The sequence below is a fragment of the Hippopotamus amphibius genome, chromosome 13 (assembly GCF_030028045.1).
Source record: "Hippopotamus amphibius kiboko isolate mHipAmp2 chromosome 13, mHipAmp2.hap2, whole genome shotgun sequence".
NCBI lineage: Eukaryota > Metazoa > Chordata > Mammalia > Artiodactyla > Hippopotamidae > Hippopotamus > Hippopotamus amphibius.
The window spans coordinates 40,232,434-40,255,618 of record NC_080198.1 but is presented as its reverse complement, the minus strand read 5'-3'; the positions used below and the strand labels follow the sequence as shown (position 1 = coordinate 40,255,618).

The window sequence follows — 23,185 nt, the reverse complement described above, 5'->3', positions numbered from 1 at the left end:
TTATAATAACAGATCTACTCTTTACAACTAAAACTAGATTTTGTTAGCTAGTACAGATAACATTGTGTAGTATATGTATCAAACAAATCTTTCTTCCTAAATGACAGCAAGTCTAAGAACAAAAAAGAGAAAGGAGACTGAGCAAGGTGCCATTTTTATAGCTGGGAAAGCAGACAAAAAGCAGCAGGAAGGGACAGAAAGAAAATGTGAAAGCAAAGTCATGAGATATGGAGGCTAGAAGTTAAATTGCCAACTTCAGGTAAAAGGAATTATAGGAGAGAAGGAACTATTCTGAGAAATTAATGAGGATGAATTTTCCAGAATTAATGAAACATAAAATACTTCTGATTAAAAGGCAAAGAGTATCAAACAGGAAACACAAAGACTATGACCTATCAAGTTGGCATCTGAGTTTACCTGCCCCCTCTCCCCAATTTCATACTGGCTCATATAAAGATATGTAGAAAATAATATCCATACAATGGAGTGTTAATCAGCTATAAAATGGAATTCACTACAGATACATGCTACAACATGGATAAAGCCTGAAAACATTATGCTAAGTGAAAGCAGCCAGACACAAAAAGCCACATATTTCATGATTTCATTTATTTTCATTATTCAGAGACTCTGTATCTGCAAATTCACCAACTCACTAATATTTATTTGTAATCCCAAAATCAACATGTGAGAGAAAACTTCACCAACTCTTCCCCGTAAAAGATGAGTCAATTGTTGATTATTTTTTGGTATACTTTTTCCAAATAATTAACCGATAACATGATGCAACATTCTTTTCCTAAGAGCATCTCAGAGTCTTTTCATTACTTTTTCTGAAAATGCTTCTAGTACACTAGTATCCTTGTATATTTCCTTTCTAACTTCTTCAATATTGTTTTTACTGACTTTATGAAATCACTGCATTTTTATTTCACAATAGATCTGCATTGTATTTGTACCGCATTACCCAACTTTTATAACAGTGAGACTGGCTAAAAAAGACAATAACCCATTAGACAACAATACATGCTAATGTTAACTGAGATGTTTGAATGAGAATTTTTAAAGTGTTCATTAATATTTTTTGTTATAATTTTTTTCTCTAAGCAATTTTAAAACTGTGAAGATTAAGATACTGAGAATACCATATATTTGTATATATCTGTGTATGTATATATGAATATGTATTTAGTTACATGTGAGATAAGCTTTTCCAAGATAATTGAATATATTAGAAAAAGATTTTTAAAAACCCCACCATCTTCCCAGGATTTTCAGGTATTTGCGAAGTTTCAGGGTTTGAAGCAAACATACCAAATATTTATGTGAATTTATTGAACACTGAAAATTTAGAAAAAGAGGTAAGAACTTTGAGAAATAAAATTATTTTAAAAAAAATCAAAAACTAAGCTTAGGAATTCCCTGGCGGCCCAGTGGTTAAGACTTGGCACTTTCACTGCCTTGGGCCCAGGTTCAATCCCTGGTCAGGGAACTAAGATTCCTCATGCCACATGGTGCAGCCAAAAAAAGAAACAACAATAACAAAAAAAACTAAGCTCATTTGGTTCCCACTGAAGCCATATGGCTTACAGACAAATCATCTTAGAAAATACATGGTTAAATCAATTATGTTAGTCATTTAGGGTAAGTATATTAAAACATATCTTTGGGTAATATCAGACTGTAAAGAAACCTGATTCACAATTCCATACACTAGTGCAGAGGTCAGCAAACCCCAAAGTCTGACCTGCAGCTTGGTTCTTTAAGTACCCTTTCAATCCCAGCTAAGAATGGTTTTTTACATTTTTAAAGGGAGGGAGAAAAGGGGAGGGAGGAAGAAAAAGAAGGAATGGGAAGAAGGCTGAGAAAGCGCGTCGTTCGGCTTGCCAGCGGCCCCCACTTAGGCGTGCACTGGGAAAGAACGATTTGAAAATGGGTGATGTTGAGAAGGGCAAGAAGATTTTTGTTCGGAAGTGTGCCCAGTGCCATACTGTGGAAAAGGGAGGCAAGCACAAGACTGGGCCAAATCTCCATGGTCTTTTTGGGCGAAAGACGGGTCAGTCTCCTGGATTCTCTTACACAGATGCCAACAAGAACAAAGGCATCACCTGGGGAGAGGAGACGCTGATGGAGTATTTGGAGAATCCCAAGAAGTATATCCCTGGAACAAAAATGATCTTCGCTGGCATTAAGAAGAAGGGAGAGAGGGCAGACTTGATAGCCTATCTCAAACAAGCTACTAATGAATAATAGTTGGCCATTGCCTTATTTATTACGAAACAGATGTCTCATGACTTTTTATGTGTACCATATTTAAATTGATTTCATACACTAGACTTCAGATCATGAATGGCTGATATAATATTTCTGTCCTGATTTAAATAAGACTGGCTTGTGGCTAAATGAATATGGTCAGCTTTTTGAATTTTGGTAGCAATCAGTTTAATAAGTGCTATCACTGTTTTCCCCTTCTAAAGAGATGATTAAACTTGAATAAGAAATGTTAAAAAAAAAAAAAAAGAAGGGGAAGAAAAAGGCAGAAAGAAGGAAGGGAAGAAGAAGGGAGGGGGAGACTAAGGCCTCACAGTCACATTTTAAAGTTAAATATTTTAATATTTACTATCTGACCTTTTACAGAAAAAAACTGCCAACCTTTGATCTAGAGAAATAAAAGCAGACCTCTGAGTAATACATGACTCTGTCATGGAACCTGATTCATAATCTATAAACTAGCATAAAGATTTTAAATATCCATTTTCTCAATTAACAACAAAATTTTTAAAATGAACATACAACATATAACTTCAATGTCTATGGCCCTACACCACGCTAAACTTAAAAAAGAAAAGAAAAGAAAAAATTACTGGACAAATACTGATATGTAAGTTCCCTAGACTCCTTTTTCCTCAGCCTAATTCTGTGAAATGCCTTCAGTGGTAATGGTTCTATAATCAGGATTTAGCTTCCTTTAATAGATGGAAGAACTGTAACTCAATCATCATACCCCTGTAAAGTGTTAAGAGTCTATGATTTTATCTCATAAATTGTATTACAAAAAGTGGGAGTAGGGATATCTCCCTTAGGTCAGAGGTACTGAGATCTGATTGGAAAAAGAACTTGGAAGATAATGTACATATCTGGAAGTTTCATAAAATCACACACATGAGAGAGGCAGAGGAACAGAGAGTAAGGGGAAAAGGGAGTAGAATAATTTTATTTATTCTTTTAAACCCCTGAAGAAACACTCTAACTTCAGACAGCTGGGCTCCCAAGAAATGAAAGATAGTAAGATCCAACTTCAGTTGTCAGCCACTCAGAAAAATGGGCAAAGGATATGGACATAGTTCTTAACATAGGAAATACAAATGTAAATATATTCAATGCTTCATGCATAAGAGAAATGCAAATTAAAACTATAACAATATTCCATTTTTGCCTATCAGTCTGACCAACATAAGGTTAGACAATACCTGTGTTGGCCAGGGTGTAGTGAAATGGGCACTCTTACACATAAACACTGTTGATGAAGGTTCAACTGGTACCACTATGAAGAGAGATTTGGCAGTACCTATTAAATAAAATTACAAATAACAAAGACCGTGACTCAGATACCCAATTTTTAGTAATTTATCCAACATGTATATCCCTCATATGTAAACATGTTCAAAAAGTTACCTGCTGCTAAGCTAAAGAAGGGAATCAACTTAAACGGCCAAAATTAAAAAGGAGCTAAACAGTGCACAAATTATCTCTAGAAGGCTCACAAGAAGCTAGTTGTGTTGGTTGCCTCCAGGGAACAGGACATGGGGCAGGGTTAGGATTGAAATGTTTCTTTTTTGCAGTATGCCTTTTGAATTTTCTCATGTGCAGGAATGGTCTATTTTAAAAATTAAAAGAAAAGATAACATGCCTCAGAAGCAACCCCAGACACAGTACCAAAAGACTTCTGTGCATTGTGACTGCATTCAGGGTAAGGCATGAGGGGCTGTGGAAGTCTCAGGCAAAGGCCTAAGGAACCTGGGGATTCCCAAGGCAACTTCTAAATGCTGCTCTTTAGCAAGTACCATACCTTATAAAGCCTCCCTAGTTCACTACCATTCAGTTTAAACTTGTCCCCCCAACTTCCTCCTTCTCTAGCCTTACCCACCTTGACTCTAATTCAAAAAATCTACCTTAACAACACTCAGTTTTATTCAACATGCATCTAAAATGTGCCAGGCTTCCACTAGTACTAAAGAACAAGGTAAAGAGCTAACACGTGCCTGCTTTCAAGGCCTCCCCAGCCCAGTAGGAAAATGTTCAGAAAAATAAAAGTTTTCATGCTGGTAAGTAATCACTGTCTCAAGAATAATCAAGGTCATGAGGATTAAATGTTTCTCAAATTTCAGATTTCTGTTTCCTAGGCAAGTTAATTTCAAATCTAAGATTTTTCTTTACACTTTCAAATTTACCTCCTCTATAATTTTTTAATTAAAACTTAAAAATCACCACACCCCTTCAACTGACTTCACTGAAGTTACATGTTGCACTAGTCAATAAAACACTGTAGCTAAGACCATCCAGAAAACACTTTTTGGACCACAATTCATTCTTTTCCCAACCCACATATATACACACCCCTGTTTAAGAAGCTGCTCATATTTATGGATCCTTGCCCCAGAAAATCCCACAGTTTTGCATATGATTTCAAGGGTTCTAAAAACCCGTGGCAGTTCAATCATGGATCACAGGTTGATCTCTGCAGCATTAAGGAAAAAAAGATACTTGACAAAACACTAAAATGGTAATTTGTATGATTTAAGAATGAATTTGGACTTACAGTTACTACAGCAGAAACAGATTGAGAGAAATCTGAAAAGTATTCAGCAAAGATACATAATTACATGAATTGTCTAGCAAGGATGTAGCAATCCCTATGTAGCGATCAGAAAAAGGAGTGGAAAGAATATAGGATTTAAATCAGAAGACCTGAATTAATTTTCAGCTATATCACTTAAAGTTATAACCTCATGGGCCTGTTTGTTTCCATTTTACAATTAATAAAAATACCACCACCACTTACTTTACAGGGTTGTAAAGATTACATGACACTCATTCAAGTATATTCTGACCACCTACCAAATAAAATACACTCTATGGATTCAAGAAGAATCGGGACTTCCCTGATGGTCCAGTGGTTAAGACTCCATGCTTACACTGCAGGGTACGTGGGTTCAGTCCTTGGTCACAGAAGATCCTACACGGCACAGGGTGTGGCCACAAAATTAAAAAAAAAAAAAAAAAGCAGCAGTGTGGTATCACCTTCTTCACTTCACCATTCAAATATTTATGAAGTGCCAAACTACATACTCTACTCTCACAGTGCCCTGGGGAGACCTGAGTGACCAAGACAGACATAGGTGCTGCCTCCGTACAATGTACAATTATGAAATGTTCTCTGCTATCACTGGAAAGGATGTTATGAAAGCACATAGAAAACGCAGAACACTCTGTCTTGGAGGAATAGGAATGGCTTTCAGGGAAAAGGAAACTTAAATTAGAAGAGATATCTAAACAAAAGAAAGTCTTCTCAGAAATGAGTCAATGAGAGTGTGTGTGTGCGTGCGCATCTGTGCGTGTATGAACATTAGCAGCACTGTCCCACTGGTAGGCTAGAAACGCTTGAGGTGTGAATGTATAAATAAATAAGGACCATATTATGTCATAGTATACAAGCCTTGTTAAGAAAAATGTATTTAACAGTGTAATGAGGAACCATTTAAAAGTTTTAAATAGGACTTTGACATGAACGGATGTATATTTCCAAAAAAATCACTCTGGATACTGAAATGTAGCACAGATTGTGGGGACACAGAATAGTCCTTCACTATTATTAAGTAGTAACTTATTACTACAATCATTACTATAAAGACACCATGATAAAAGTAACTCTTACTACAATGATAAAGGAATGGTCTCTGCCCTTGAAGATCTCATGGTCCTGTGAGGAGAAACAAGCATCTAAACAAGTAATTTTAATAACATGTTAAGATTGCTATCACTATAGAAATACAGGAAAAGGAATGATAGATAAGAAAATCACCATTTGTTAACAATCATAGTTGTATGAGATTCAGGCAAGTTCACTGGATGGATAAATTTCACAAAAAACAGAGTATTTATTATTTCCAAAGGTGCTCCTATATGATACTTTTTAACTATAAAGGGGAAAATAATAACTTTACATTGGAGAAACCTGGAAGACACCACCTTAACCAAGTGATCAAAGTTGACAAGGTCAGTAATGGGGTAAACGAACATTCCAAACAAAACTTCAGACAAACTCAAATTGAAGAATATTCTAAAAAATTTTAAAATATTAAAAAATGTGAAGTTTATAAAAGACAGAGACTGAGGAACTATTCCACATTAATGGATACTAAAGACATACAACTTAATGTAATGTTTGATCTCAGGTTAGATTCTGGATTAGAATTTTTTTTTTTTTTCTACAGAGGACATTAAGTGCAACTGGCAAAATTTGAATGAGGTCTGTTCAACAGATTAATAGTACCGTGTCACTGTAATTTGCTGATTTTGGTAAGCACGCTGAAGTCATAAAGAAGAATATCCTTGTTTTTAGGAAATACACACTAAAATATCTAGGTGCAGTGGTCATCATATCTGTAACTTACTCTTTAAAAGTTAAAAAAAAAATTAGAGAAAATGCTAAATTTGGTAAAATGTTAATGCTGGGGAATCTGCTTTAAGGGTTTAGAGGAATTTTTACTGTTTTTAACATAATTTGTCACTGGAATGTGTACTACATGAAGAATACACAAAGAATAGCATTCTTGCAGTTTTCCTGTAAGTTTGAAATTACATCAGAATCAAAAGTTAAAAGAACACTAGGAAGGAAAATTTATATATTTTCATTATGGTTATATATAAAACTGATTATACCAACTTATCTGTATTCAAAAAAGTCTCAAGTTTCTGACTAACCTGATCATGGTCCTCAGGGAAAAAAAACATTCCTTACAGGTGTCTTCTAGCCCAGTAATTCTATAATGTATATACTCTCCCACTTCTCAGACAGTCTTACATCCAAATCACTTAAAGTAACTTTTCCTAAACAGAGTCAAGACTTTTTTTTTTTTAATAACTTCATGGGCTATGGAAACATGGTCATTATGTCTTTAGGGAAATAGAATTAAGAGCTCGCTCAAAAGAATAAAGTGTCAAAATGATTTCATTCAAAATCAGAATGTTTAGAGCAGCCAGATTCTGTACTTTATCATTTAGATTAGGTGTTGGCAAATTTCTTCTGTAAAGGACAAGGCAGTAAATATTTTAGGCTCTGTTGGCCATCCAGTCTGATGCAACTACTCAACTCTACCAGTGCAGTGCAAAAGCAGCCATAGACAGTATGTAAATGAACGAACTTGGCTGTGCTCCCCCCAAAAAACTCATTTACAAAAAAGGCAGTGGGGCACATTAAGCCAACCTGTAATTTAGATGAAATTATTATCTGATAATAAAAAAACCAGACTACTAATAAGTTTTAGACCATGTTTGCCTTTTATCAAGTGAGAGACTTATTACAAAAATTCAACACAGTGGTACCTAAAATAGTGTTCTTTGGGGGCAATTCTGAATTTTAAAGAAAAGGATAAGTAACATTGATCCTTATGGATACAGAATAATCTCTACTAAGGATTTTGAAATTTATTACAGAAATTCAAGGCACATCATTTAATTCTGAAATGTTGCATAGCAGATTTCACATATAATATTAGTTAGGAACCGAAATTCCAAGCAGTGACTAAAAACTTTTTTTTGGTTTGTTCTGCTGCATGGCTTGTGGGATCTTAGTTCCCCAAGCAGGGATAGAACCCGGTCCCCCATGAGTGGATAGTGCAGAGTCCTAACCACTGGACCACCAGGGAACTCCTCCAGACTCAAAACTCTTCAGTTGAGTAACTCTCTGTTTTATTTAAAACTTCTGTAGAGAGTTCAATGCTTAACTTTCTAGGAAAATAATATGGTTAATTAAAGATAATGTCTTGAGATAAAGATGAAAAAGATAATAAGGATGGTCCTTAAGAGAAGTCCAACTTATCACATGTACAAAATGTCCCTAAACCATCTAATCCAGACGTAATTGTACCTACTCAGACTTCATTATAAGCAGACACACATCCCATAACCTAAGTGTTTATAAGAGAGGCTCTGGAATCACTAGCCATCACAATCTCTCAGCTGCTTAACTGCAACTAAAACTTGCCAAATTCATAGGAACCTTACCTCTTCTTCTCATGATCCAAATGAATGAAGATTTTCCAGTCAAGTTACAATTAATCATGACTTATAAACCAGCTGTTTTGCCCTGTGAAGTCTAGGGTATATTTTCAGCATGAGGGGTGATGTACAACAATTCCTTTTACAAACAGAAATATATGCACATGTCCCTGCTGAAAATGTAGTCTAGTTAAATTTGCATGTGAAAATGAACACATGCTCATGTGTAGCAATGTGCTAAGTTATGTTTCTTGTTGAGGTCTACTTTAGGAGTCAAAAATGTGTAAGCCCTGTGGAGCCAAGGCAGTGGTCCTGTGTATAGAGGTATAGAAAAAGTAGCTCACTTAATCCTTTCTCGCCAGGAGTCGGGATTTTCCCAGAACGACATCCATTGTCGGCAATGGACGCACCAAAATAACGCCGGCGCCAGTGAGTTAACCACCTCTGTCCTCTTTTCACCTATTATATTTTTCATGCATCATCCAACTTCCCAACCATCTTCCTGTTTCTTCACAGAATGCACGCTAGGTTCTTGTTTTTCTTCAGCACGAAGTTGAAAATGGAGTTGAGAAAAGGAGACACATGGTCAGCTGGTGATGTTAACAAGCTCCTTGCTGCCCTGAGAAGCTAGATGGAAATGGTTCAAGTTACAAGGGGGATCATCATCAGATCTGGGAGGACAAAGAGTAATTCATGAAGCTTCATTCCCTTCCCTCCCACCCTCTTTCATTTACTGATGATCCCTACAGTCTGCCTTCACAGCAAAATCAAGATTAAGAAATCTGAAGCAACCTCTTTTAGTTCTTCACTCCATCCAGTATGTAGAAAGGCCAAGTGGAACACACGTCCAGTACTGTTACAGTGGCCCGGGAAAGTCAGGGAAGCTTGGAGTGGCTAACATAACCACAATCTTATATAAATGCTTTTTAGTATAAACTTGGAATTAATATCAGCAACCAACACATGCTTGGCAACAGGTGCTTAACAAAGGTTGGTTGAATAATACATTTTCTTTTCTGCCAATGTCTACTTGAACACATAGGTGGAAGTCAGACAGAAGTAGTTAACTCTTTCAATGCCGGGAACAGGATGGATATATAGTAATCACATCAAGTCAAGGTGTTTCTCTAAAACATGTTCAAATCACGGGTTCCTTAGCTAAAGTATATTTTTTAAGGACAACTATAATCAGTTTTGAAATTAGAACCATGGTAAATGTTAATTAGAATGATAGATGAATTAAGAACCCCAGCACCAATGCATAACAAAACACAGTTTAGTCAAGCAAAAACATTTCTCAGTAATGCAGTTCTAGATGGGTAATGATTCCAGAGCAAACTATAAAGTTTGAAGAAGTAGGATTTTATTTAATGACTTCCTTGATGCTAAGAATTGGGATAAATTCAAAGTATGAAATTTAAGAAGGATATATTTTAGGTACAAATAAAATTTTTAACCTCAAGCCAAGAGGATCATCAATCTACATAGTATTGTGCAACCACTTCGATCTTACAGATAGGAGTGGGGAAGACAACAAGCAGGGGAAGAAATAATTTTGTAGGACTCAAAAAAATTTATGTCTGCAGTGTGAGTTTAAAGTCCAGTTATATCTAATTGAGTTAAGGATATCCCAAAGAGTAATTTAATTTATATCATCACAATTAAAAAACTACCATGTAGAAAAACAAAAATATTTACTTATTCCAGATTTTAAGAGACAGGTTTTTAAGAAATTAAGATGATCATGTCTTTCTTTTCTTTTTAAAAATTGTATTAACCAGAGCCTTCTCAAGCAAAAGTGAACTACTAGGTCTACAACCCGACTGTGTATAAAACTATGTCTGTAAGGCCTCTTTATCTTCATCTCAGTGCTTGTCTCCATTTCCACCTTCCTTACTGAGCCAATCATAGTACAGGCTCTACTAGCAGTCTCCAAACACAGGAGGGACTTCTTCCAGGGACTCCTGTGCCCTCACAAAGCAGGCCTTAAATAAAGGTTCACACAAATGACTATCCCAGCAGCTCTTTCAATTAACTGCAACTCCAGCTCCTGCGTTCACATGTTGTATCATAAACAGATTTACTCTAAATCTTTCCTTTTATATTTATAAAAAGGTCAGACTTCATAAGGCTTAATAAAGCTGAGTTTATGCTGAACTGTAAGTGATCAAAGAGTAGCATGAGTAAGAGCTCAAATGGGTAAATGAGAGCTGAAACCACACCATACTTAAAGAAGGGTCTCAACACAGTAAATTACAGATGAAAAAATAAGCACAGTGCACAGACAACCAACTACTCATTCTGCTCAGTGTAAGGATAGTTCCCTATGGGTCAAATGGTAGGATGAAACAGGTGAGCTTAGTAGTCATAATTGGGAACACAGAGGATTCAGCTGTCCATTTTGCTGCAAATCTGTATTCTTGGTTTATCTGATTGCTTCACCTCTGGCAGAAGAAAACAGTAACAGAAAAACAGAGGCTAGGTAGTAACCTGTACCAGGACCTGTAACAGACGTGGATCCCAGATCCAAATCACTTAACAATCAAAATTTACCATCTCTCTCCTAGGCTCATCCTGTTATTCACTTCTGTGTTTATCTAAGACCCAGACTGGGTTCTCTGAAAAGAAAACCCTGCAAATCATGCTATATACTTTAACAAGTGATTATGTAAGTATTAGATGTAAGGGTTCCAGAACTCTCTATTTTTCCTGTAGATAACATCTTTTGGCCAAAGAAACAGGCATTTAAAAGCAGGCCTATTTCAGAAACAATAATAAAACTGAATATGAACTAGCTCCATATAAAGTTGTTCTACTGTAACAGATATTTATGTTCAATTATTTTTTGATGAGAAGCTGCTAACTTACCTTGGCTTTCCAATTAATTTTATTTTTAATTAATTTCTAGTTAATCCAATAAATTAATTTCCAATTATTTTAAACATTCATTTTTTTCTTACATACTCTTCAAATGTAGAATCATGTTTGTTACTGAAAGGATTTCTGTTTTTAATGTAAAGACCACTTGAATGACTGAATTTACTGTTATGATATACTTTTGTAAGCAATGAAAAAGGGGACATTTGTATATTAGTTTGGCTGGTATCTCTGGCCAAGGTTTAAAAGACATTATTTATTTATAAAGACATTTATAATTAGCTGACAAAGACAGTATTCCATTTTTCAAAAATGCATATAGCTAGAAAAGTATGTAATTTGACTGGTTTATGGACCTCTAAATCTGGGTAATTCAGGTTAAAATGAACAGAAATGTTTTCTTACCTTTAGGTCTTTCCAACTGTCTAGGAGCTTGGTAGCCAAATCACTTATATCTACTGTCTTATCTGGCTGTTCCTGGCTCCTCTCACTCTCCACATCAGATACACCCTCCTCTTCATCTTGGGATGGTGTTTCCTCAGCAATAGGTTCGTCTAGTTTTGTGCCATTGCTCTCTTTAGGTTCTATTTCAGTGTCAGCCTCTGGTTCAGATGTGAGTAGCTTACTGGCCTCCACAGCAATTTCACTATCAACTTTAGATTCAGACAGCTGCTGTGTGAGTAGCTGTTGTGACTGTAACTCTTCCTCTTCTTCTACAGGGACATTTTCTAACTGGTCAAGGTCCTCTTTGCCATCCTTGCCTTCTAGCTCGCTGGTAGCATCAGAGATTGCACTGTCCATGCTATTTTCACTTATAATTTTAAGTCTGCGAAACATTAGCTTCTTGGGGGTGTCTATGTCAGCTTCTGTGCTCAGTTTGGTGGAAGGATCAGGTGTGTTGAGCGGTGTGTGAGCACGTGATGTATTCTCACTAGAATACCCATCTCCTTCACTCAGCTGAGGGACAGCAGTCTTGGTCTGAGACCAACGTTGAATAATAGGAAGTACTTTGCTTTCTTCCAACATATTTTTAGTAGGAATGGGTAAATGTTCCAAAGTCTTTATAATCTGATTAAACACAATTAAAAAAAAAAAACATCACTTTATACAGTTGACTTTTCAAACCTCTGCATGGGACTCAGATCAATTCTGCAGAAGTAGTGGTTTTTTTTTTTAACTGTCTTATTAAATTAAGACCTAAATCTTATAACCACAGATGAATATAAATGTCATAATATTACTTTCCTCTAGTATGGAAGGAAAAGTGTTTTATTTTTTATTTATTTATTTATTTATTTTTTTGGCTGCACTCAGAGGTATATGGGATCTTAGTTCCCCCAACCATGGATCAAACCTGTGCCTCCTGCAGTGGAAGCTCAGAGTTTTAACCAATGGACCGCCATCAAAGTCCCAGAAAAGTGTTTACTAAGACCGACCAGCAAGAATAAAACGTGGAGCAGGTGACTGCTCATGCAGCAAACAGGACTGATTCCATGAAAATTCTCCACCAGTAGTTCTCAAACCCAGGTAGATTTTTTAAAAATATAAACACTACTGGACCTCATCTTGGGGATGTTTTTCTAAAGTTTCCCAAGTGACTGTGATAAAGGCATGGGAACTATGCAATAATATATATTTGAATGTCATGTATACACAAAAAAAAATTCAGATACTACTTAACCCCCTCAGCCTTTGACAAACAGCTGTCTAGCAAAGAGAGACTTTCTCTTCATTCTGAGATAACCACCACCCCCACACACTGAAATTCAAGAAATTCTTCCAAAGTACTCTTCCACTGTAGTTCTACAGAAACCCCAAGGCTTCCCAACTCCTATTTATTGCTGAATCTCCTGAGAGAAGGATGGAGGCAAGACAATCACTCATTTGCCCACTCCCATGTTTTTGTTTAAAAAGTATATTATTAAATGACTTTGGCATTATATTAGAATTTATGATTAAAAAGAACTACATTTAGGGACTTCCCTGGCGGTGCAGTGGGTAAGACTCTGCACTTCCACTGCAGGGGGCATGGGTTCGGTCCCTGGTTGGAGAACTAAGATCCCACATGCTGTGCAGCTCAGCCAAAAACAAAAAAAACAAAAAAAATTAAAAAGAACTACATTTAAACCAAGTTAGAAAATACTGTGTATTTCATGGGACAGTATAAATCAATAATTCCACTAATGACGCTATCAATGAACATTTGTTTAGATCTTTTTAAACACTATGCCTCAAGATGTTCTTACTCTTGCCATCCAGAATTCAGCTCTTCGCTAATTTTTTAGAACCCCAGAATTTCAGTTCCACGTGTTTTCCTATCTTTTCAAAACTATGGTTTTAGCAACACACTGGATCTTTCACTTAACTATGATACTATTATATCTTGCTCTTGCAGTGCCCAACTATGTAGTGGTAAGCTTTAAAAGATACCACAGGGAAAACCACTGGGCAAACTCACTTCCACAAGGTGTATGTAAAGTTACAGTTATAGGAATGATAATGGGATGATAAAATTACATAATTATTTAATACAGATGGTAAATATAGTGCTAAATTCATTATCACTGATATTATCACAATACCCTCAACCTAAATAATAAATATAGTGGTTTTAAGAAACTAGCAGGTTGAATGTGAACTGACCTCTTCCTGAAGCTTCTGGTTACTTTCCCGGCCATCACCTAGTTCTGCCATCCAGATCCACAACAAAGATAGCCCATGGCGTTCCAAAAAGGACTTCAGGCAAGACTGTGAGTGTGTGTTCTTCCATGGCGGAAGGGAAGCAGGATGCAGGGTATTGGGGGGGGTTGGAGGAGAGAGACAAATAATACCAGAGAGAGCATTAAGGAGGGCCCAAAGAAAGGAATAAGCAGTTTGTTTATATTCACAAAGAAACCTAGAAATTCTATTTTGATTACACTACTAGAACTATGCATTAATAAATGCTTTAAAGTGAGAGCTTATAATCTTTTTTGATTCCTAAAACGTCAACCTGGACTCTACTAAAGTTCAATTCTGAAGGACTAAGAAAAAAATTATATTCACCATTTTTACTGAAAAAGCTAAAAGTATAAAAAAAAAGTTTTTTAATCTTTTCTTATTATCCAACTTCTTATGGAATATTTAATAAACTGGAGTAAATATGATTACTGTTAAACTGGAGTAAATATGATTCCTTGCTTTGAGATCCTGTGGTAAAAATGGGCTTGGCAGGCTAATAATCAAGTTGGGGGTGGGGGGGGAACCTCTATCAAGTGCCATGAATTGTTACACAAACAAAAAAAATTCCACCATGTTCTCTGACTAGAGAGAAAACACACAATATCCACTAATAAATTAAACGATGCTGAACTCTTAAGACATTTTTCAGAGTACACGTTTTCAGTCATATAGAACTCACATATCCATTTTAAAAATAAGAGTAACTCTTCTCATCAGAATTATTCCTTTTCCATTTATCAATTTGGATTGTAGTTTAAATGTCACACCTCAAATTCAGAAATAAAAAATAAATGAATATCAAAGTGTTCACCTGTATGAGCTTGAGACAGGTAAGTTTCTGTTCCAAAGTTTCAATTCTAACCATTAGCCGAGATAAGCTGAGCACCTGGTTTTTATCCGAGAGACCCTCACCATTCTCCATCAGAGCTTCTAGCTCTCCATCCACCTGCCACAGCAAGGAAAAACATCTGGTTATAAGGCGGCAACAACAACAACAGAACACCCACTAATCTAAAAAGCAAACAACCTGAAAAGATGCTCAACCTCCCCAGTAATAAGGAAAACGCAATTAAGACCACAGTAAGAAACCATATAACACTCACTATATTATAAGAAGTATGAAAATATCAAGTCTAGGCAAAGATGTGGATCAAAATGAACTTTTATACACTACTAATGAATATACAAATTGGTATGATCAATTTGAAAAGCATTTCATTCACTCATCAAATATTTACCAAGCACTTATATGTCAAGTTCTAGGTGCTAAAGACATTGCAATGAAGCAAAACAAAAAAATCTGTCTTTATGGGAGGAAAAAAATTACATCAGGTGAAAAGTATGTCACAAAAAATAAAGCATTAGCTTGAAAAATAAAATATTTGTATCTTCTATGCCTAGCAGTTGCACACCTAAGAATAAACTCTAGAGAAACTTCTGCACATGTGTACTCAGAGAATCAGACGAATGTTCACTGAACAGTTATTCATAAGAGCAAAACTGCCAACAACCCAAATGCCTGTGGCCAGGCTGGATAAACTGGCATGTTCACATAATGAAAGGAATCAAGTGCAGCTAAATGCAACAAAATTATCAATCTTAACAAACATAATGTTATGTTAAAAAAAAAATAAAGTTCTAGAATACTGCATGCTGTATGAATCTGCATCTCAAAAACAAAGTTTTTATAGATACATATCTGAAAAGTCTATTTTAAAAAGGCAAGGGAGGTAAGACACAAAATTCAAAATGGTGGTATCCTCCAGGGACTATGCAGGGAGAAGCAAGCAGAGAAGTGCTCACAAGCACATATAAAGCATAATTATATGCTTTATAACTTACATAAATTCTCTGTTCCAAAAATATTAAATAATAAAGAACAACAGCAATGAAAATCAACGTTCGAAAGGTTGTTTTCTAGCTGTGCTGTAGCAGTTATAAAAGACACAAAGATGCCCTTACAGAGCTTACTATTGGGGGGATAAAATTGACTCATATGAAAACAAACAATGAAGCATTAACTACAAATGTTAATGTTAAAAAACCTAAGAGGTCTAAGAAGGAAAGAAGTGCTTAAAATGAGAGTGGCCATAAATGAATTCACTAAAGTGGGGTTAGAAATAGGTAAGATGAGGGCTTCCCATGTGGCGCAGTGGTTAAGAATCCACCTGCCAATGCATGGGACACAGATTCGAGCCCTGGTCCAGGAAGATCACACATGCGAGGAGCAACTAAGCCCATGCGCCACAACTACTGAAGCCTGCACACCTAGAGCCCGTGTTCCACAAGACAAGCTACAGCAATAAGAAGCCCGCACACCACAGTGAAGAGTACCCTTACTACAGAAAGCCCATGTGCAGCAACGAAAACACAATGCAGCCAATAAATAATAAATAAATAAATAAATAAATAAATAAATAAATAAAGACTTTCCAAGATGCTAAAAAAAAAGAAAAGAAAAATAGGTAAGATAAATACAAAAGGAGGAAGGAGGAGGTAAGCAGAAGGAGAAGTCTGAACAAAAGGAAATGGAAAATTATGATAGTGCATAGCTCAGCCTGGCTGGAGTGTATAAGGTGTGGTGAGGAACTGAGCAAAATCTTATCAAAAAGAAGGCTGGTGTTAGAACATCTCAGATGTAATATAAAAGAATCTGGATTTGATGGGACTAAGTAAGAGAGCTCTATTACTGAATCCCAAAAAGGGAATAATAAGCTCAAAATGGAATTTGAGAATAATTAGTCTGACAATAACAGGATAAAATCTAGACAAGATACAGACTAAAGGAGAAGAGATATTACCATAGCATTAAATCAACTCGGCACAAAATGATAAAAAATACAGAATGAGTTGACAATATATTAAAGAAAAGCAAATCCAAAAGAAAAAAAAATCTTGAAATTTTCTGTTACTTAACTGGCTAAGTGTCTCACTCATTTTAGGTAAGGCACTGAAACATTTCTACTTCATATTATATCCCAAAACTCTTATTATGGTATAGAACAAAAATCAATGAGGAAATATAAAATGCTGCCTGCAAGAAGTTCAAGATACGTTAACTCATTTTTTCCTTCTAAAAAGTACATTTGAGGCTCCTCCTTTTTCATTTCCAGTATCATTTCTTAAGTTTTGAATAGATTAAATACATGAACAAACAAGCCAATTTACAGTTAAATCTTAATGTAAGACAACTTCCTTAAAGATGTTTTTTTCCTTGCATATCCTAAATGTAAAAATTTCCTGTGTCCCAAATTCCACAGGATTAGCATAGGAAAGACCAAGGGCTTTAAAATTCTACTTTCCCTCTCAAACACAAGAATCTTCTTTTGACAGTTCTGAGAGGCAAATATTCACTAAGCTAATATTTCTTTTTGGGGTTATTTCCTTTTCATAATCAGGCATGTAATCTGAAAAGTAAGAAACAAAACTTAGTTGTTACTTTCATTCATTCAATAAATTGAGTAGATATTACTGTAAAAAATGCACTACTGGGATATAAAAAAGTAGCATTCTTAAGGAAATAAACAGTAAAAAATGTAGAAGCTGAAGTATAAATAAAATTTTGCAAACAAAATACAGAAGGTGAACAACCTTTGAACATTCCTACTATAATAATAAGCTTAATGGTTGTATTGATATACATAAAAGTAAGCATGCCAATCCTAGTGGTGATACGATACGGCTTCCATAATTTGGGGCACTGAAGTAGACAATCAATTGTGGAATTAATAACTTTAGGACATCTGTGGGGGAGGAAGCTGGGAGATGACTGACATTGACTGCTTTCATTAAATTTACTAAAAGTATTTATTTTTCATTTATGGATCACCACCCTCCAAAAAGGCTATGTGGTAACTAAAACGTTATAGAAGTATAAGGAGATTAGGATGTATTTTAATAAATTACTGAAAAATAAATAAGTAATTACAGATATCTGGAAATTTATATGTATATACACAATTCTATAACACTTAAAATTTTATTCTGTTAATTACCTAATCAGTCCAAGAAAAATGTTTATTCTTTATTAATACTTTAGTATTTGGGGGTATGTCTTTAATGGGTCTAAAGCACCACTGTTAATACATTTTGATAAAATATAATATACAAAAGTATATAAACAATTAGTAAATAAATAGGTCTAATAAACAAACAGTTGAGCAATATCCATGGTAACCAACACTCAGGTAAAAGGGCAGGGTGAGGGGAGGGGGAGGATACTTCCAGTGTTCCTGAAATGCGCCATGTGCCCCTTCCTTGTTATAATACCTCTCTTCTCCCTCCTAGAGATAATGTCACCTAACTTTTTAGGAAATAGTTCTGATTTTTAAAATAGGTTTACTACATATATATAAATCCCCAAATATTATAATTTGTCTACTTTAATCTTTATGGAAATGAAACCACACTGGACAAAAAAATCTTTGTGCCATGGTTCTTTTTCAATCAACTTTACATTTTAAGTTATCAATGTTGTTGCCTAAAGCCATAAGTTTCTTTATTTTCATGAGTAGTTTTTTCATATGATTACATTATAATTTATTCATACTAATGTTAATGGGTACTTGAGGTGTTTCTACTTTTTCTAAAGTAAGTAATGCCACTGTGACTCCTGATATGCATTTTAAACAAGTCTCTCTCCGGTTATAGACCTAGGAGTGCAACTGCTGGCTCATACAGTACAGGTACATTCACCTTTAGTACATAACACCAAAGTGTTTTCAAAAGTGATTGTATCCACTTACACCTCTACCACCAGTGTATGAGATCTACTGTTCCCGTGTATCATCAGACTTAATTTTTATCAATCTGGTGAGTATGCAAATAACATCTGACAGTAGTTTTAATCTCTACTCCCCTGACTACTAATGAGGCTGAACATCTTTACATATGTTTACTGGCTATTTGGATTACTGAAGTGTCTATCGAAGTTGTTTACTTTTCTTTTGTGGCTATTTTTTCTTATTGATTAGATGGAACTCTATTCTGGATGCTAGGATTTGTTTGTTATCTGCTGAAAGCAATTACTTCCTCTTTAATGTGGCTTTTTACCCTCTTTATTGTGTAAATTAGTTATTGTTAATTTGTTTCACAAACTCAAAAGAGATTAAGGTAAATTTCAGACTACTTCCTGTTTATACTTTACAAACTACAAATCACAAATAATATCAGATAATAGTAGGGATTTATTATACATCCATCAACTAAGTATTTAATTAAGTACCTAGTTTGTGATATACTCAAGGAAGACAATCACTTGTCCTGGAAGAGCTTACAGTTTTAAGTGGATAAACTGTATGTACACTGCTGCAATCATAAGAGCAAAGAATAAGAAATGTTTACCAATCAAGGGCTAATATGGGGGGGGGGGGCAGGTGCGGACTACAGTGCCATTAACATATTCTTGTTAAGAGTAAAAATACGCAAAACTGTATTTTAAACTGCTGCTTTTCCTCTCCATGGCATCCCCTACCCAAAAGCATTCCCAAAACCAACACTTGGGAATTTTTCTTTCTTTCTTTTTTGCTGTACAGTGCAGCTTATGGGATCTTAGTTCCCTGACCAGGGGTGGAACCCAGAGCTATGGCAGTGAAAGCACTGAGTCCTAACCACCGGAGTGCCAGGGAACTCCCTAACACTTGGGAATTTCAAGAGGTGCTACTTTTCTGATTCTACTCAATTGTACCTGACCAGAACTCAGAATCTAAGTATCCAACCAGAATTTCAGCAGGAGACAATCCAATTAAAACTAAAGTGGAGTTAAACTCTTCATTATAGTCAAGAACAAATGACCGACCCTTTTGGGGACCAAAATTCATTCTGGGTCATTCCTCTATCAGGGCAGAGTTTCATCCAAACATCCCTGGTTCCAGAACAGCTTCAAATTCACATCTAGAGCAACCCATGACTTCAGCCCACCAAATGACTAGATTCACTTTACATTTACTTTAGTCAACAATACCATAAAATACTGATACGGACACACTATTACCAGAATAAAAACAAGCAAGGAAAAACCAGGAATACTTACATCTTGGTTCCTTGGGGTTATTCTTGAATCTTATCAGGAAGGTAGAAAGCTATCTGATATTGTTATGATGGTAATATATATAATACCACCCAAGAAACCATCACATTACAAAAGCAGTCCTCACCAGTAAAGCAGTTTTTAATGTAGTTTTGAAAACAGAAAATAGCCAAAGGGAAGCTTTTATGGAGATTTTAGCTTAGGTCAACATGTTTAACGACTATTTTGTGGTTGTTCTGGTAAGCTATCAATTATATGAAATAAAAGTAATCTTAATGAAGTTTAAAGAAAAATTTCCTGTAACAGTCAAGTCCAGAAGCTAACAGGCTATGACCCAGTGATCCCACTTCCATGGATACACCTTGAAGAAACATGTACAGAAGAGACATGTGCAAAGATATTAATGGCCACATTAAGAGCAACAAATTTGAAAACACAAGTGTTCATCATTAGGAGTATATGTAAATAAACTTACATGATGAAAACCTTTACAGCAGTTAAAAATGTACACACACACACCTCTCTCAACATGGATCAAATTTTAAAATAAGAGTAAAAGACAAATTGTAGAAATATATATACCATTTCTAAAACTACACAAAGGAACTCAATACGGTTAAGAGCAAAGAAAAGAGCTAGATTAGCTCTTTCCCATCACTTACTGGGTGACCTTGTAATCTCTCTGTGCTTTACTGTTCTCATCTGTAAAAGAGGGAAGATCCTTGTGCCTAACTTAAAGGGCATGTTGTGAGAATTAAATGAGTTAATGTGTCAGAAGCTTAGAGTGCTTGGCACACAACTACAATATATATGCTCTCTAAAAAGTAGAGCTGAAGCAACAATACTCTAAAGAGCCTTTGTTCATGTTGGGTGGTAGAAGCATGGGTGTTTCTTATAAACTTTCTTTTTTTGCATTTTTTAAATGACCCCTTTGTTGGTCCTTTTTAAAAAAAAGTTTTAAATAGCCTTTTCCAATGTTTCCTGCTATCTAAGTCTTCTTTTTTGCATTCAGATTCTCAAAAATTAATTCTCTCCAATTAATTTGGGTTTACTGACATCACCTTTTAACTATTATACTTGTATCCCTGCCTTATGTATTCTATCTGTTCAACTAAATAGTAAGATTGCTGTCATTTATAATTCTTAACAGTATAGGTTCCTGAAAAGCCTAAGAATGAGCTAATTGCAAAAGAATCACAGGTGAATTTGCTGGCTAACACCTCTGGCCCCCTGGTTCCTCCTAGTCCTCCACTAAGATTCATAAGTCTAGGGATAGGCCCCCAAATCTGTATTTTCACGATGGACCCTGCCAGGTGGTTCTGAGGCAGAGAAACACTGCTGTGACAAAGCGATCCTCAGAAAAAGGGAAGGGGAGTTTTTAAAAACAACACAAAACTCTTGTTCCAGTTTAAGAGCCCTTCAATAGCAAGATACCACTCACCTCCAATAGTGACTCAGGTGAACTGGGGTAGAAAAAAGGCTATCAACCACTGTTCTAATGGGTTAAATAAAAAGACTATCTGAGACTATCCCTTTCTCACTCTTGGATTGCCTGTTACCTCTCAAAACTCAACTTATGCTCCAAAGGGGATTTTTAGAGATTTTAAGAACACTTGCAAACAAAAGAAAACAATATTAAAAGATTAGGAATGTAGATCAGACTTACGTGAGCCAACAGATAAACATGTTACCTATACGTAAGATTAGGAGTTTTACAGGCTCTCAAAAACTATTAGCCTGTGTGTTTTAAAGATGACTTCAATAGTTCTCAGTATCCAAGTCTAATCTCTATGAAATAAAAATAGCAATCGTACTTCTTTTCCACGATTATCTCATCTGACCCTGAATTTCTCTGGTTGTAGTTTGACTTTTCCAAGTTCAATCAGGGAAGCAACCTCCCTTCTTAAAATGCACATGGTGAAAGTTGAAAGAAGAATGGAACACTTACTGAATCTTTCTTCCGAGATCGTTCTTTCTTCATTTTCCCTCCTGCTGCTCTGATGCTGACTCTGTTCTCTCCTCCCAGGTAACCCCGGCAATTAGCCGACCCACAGAAACATTTCTGTGCTTCTTTCCTGTTCAAGGAAAGATGTCAGTTATGGGAAAGCAAGCCATAAATGTTGATAGCATAGCATTTACATACAAGAGAAAAGTCAACCCAGCTTAAAGGAAGAGAACAGTTACTTTAAGAGACACCAACAAACCTGATACTAGCTGATGGAAATGCCTGAAAATTGCTCTTAAAAAAACAGTCAATCTTTTTTCATTCTTCCTTTATTAGCTAGACAAAACTAGCCAAGAAGTTAATAAGTAACTTCTACATTTATGCAAGTTTCCACTAATGTATGAAAATAAGAGATCATATACCTATTTGGGCTAAGAACAAAATTGCCTAAATAGATCAACATCTATTACTTATACGTAAATATTTAACTGGCACACAGAACAAAATGTATTATTATAAAGATATACAGATATAAAATGCATAATTAGTAAAGGACACTTAGAAGGAAACGTGATTATTAAAAGTTCTCATTACATAAGGATGAGACACTACTAAATATAATAATAAATAGATGTAACCACAGAGTCAAGATAAAGTGGAGGAAAGAACACGAGCCTAGGTCTACAGCCCTGGGTATAAACCACCTCTGCCATTTATTTACTCTGCAACCAGAGCTACCAAAGGAAAACATGATGATTCCAAAACTAAGCTGATAGATTTAGTATATAACAGTAGCAATCAGAGGCACAAAAATATTTGATAAATATAGCAGGGAATCACAAACAGCACTTGATTTCAAGTTTCCCTTCTTTCAAAGAGGACAGTACGAATACAAGAGAGAAAAAAAAAAATGGAGCCCTACATAGAACCTGATCAGCCCCAGAATACTTGACCATTGCCCAGATCCATTAGTTCGTGAGGTGTTGAAAAATGATGATACCATTACTGCTTCATTTATTTGTAAAATAACCTCTATAAAGAACTTCCTCTCACCAACTGCTTGGTTTAATCAAAAATTCACTTGGGAAAGGCAGGATAAATGCTTGATTTTTTTTTTTCTCTTTAAACTAGTGGTTACTAGCAGGGAGAGAAAGAGGAACAGGCAAAAAAGGGATAGGGGATTAAGAGATACTATTATGCATAAAATAAGTAAGCCACAAGGATGTACTGTACAATAGAGGGAATAGAGCCAGTGTGTTGTAGTAACTATAGATGGAATATAACCTTTGAAAATTGTGAATCACTATGTTGTATACCTGTAACTTATGTAATAT

General features: G+C 35.6%; 2 protein-coding genes across 7 annotated transcripts in view; one reads left to right on the top strand and one right to left on the bottom strand.

Annotated features, from left to right (window-relative positions):
* SETD2 (SET domain containing 2, histone lysine methyltransferase) overlaps positions 1-23,185 on the bottom strand; it is a 113,592-nt gene that overhangs the window by 42,748 nt on the left and 47,659 nt on the right. For 3 of the 6 annotated variants that reach the window (XR_009048858.1, XM_057706762.1, XM_057706760.1), the window contains exons 9-12: positions 21,855-21,981; positions 14,690-14,824; positions 13,801-13,920; positions 11,563-12,225 (exon numbers count right to left, since the gene is read on the bottom strand). Coding sequence is in view for 3 of the 6 variants with exons in the window: in XM_057706762.1 (XP_057562745.1) it covers positions 11,563-12,225; positions 13,801-13,920; positions 14,690-14,824; positions 21,855-21,981 (1,045 nt within the window). In the remaining 3 variants the exon portion in view is untranslated. Of the gene's footprint in view, positions 1-4,379; positions 4,739-8,739; positions 8,908-11,562; positions 12,226-13,800; positions 13,921-14,689; positions 14,825-21,854; positions 21,982-23,185 lie in introns of those variants that run through there. The other 3 variants (XR_009048860.1, XR_009048859.1, XM_057706761.1) reach the window with 3 other exon arrangements.
* On the top strand, positions 1,915-2,365 carry LOC130835293 (cytochrome c-like). The gene has a single exon (XM_057706764.1). The coding sequence runs from the start codon at positions 1,933-1,935 to the stop codon at positions 2,248-2,250; it is 318 nt and encodes a 105-aa protein (XP_057562747.1). The 5' UTR covers positions 1,915-1,932; the 3' UTR covers positions 2,251-2,365.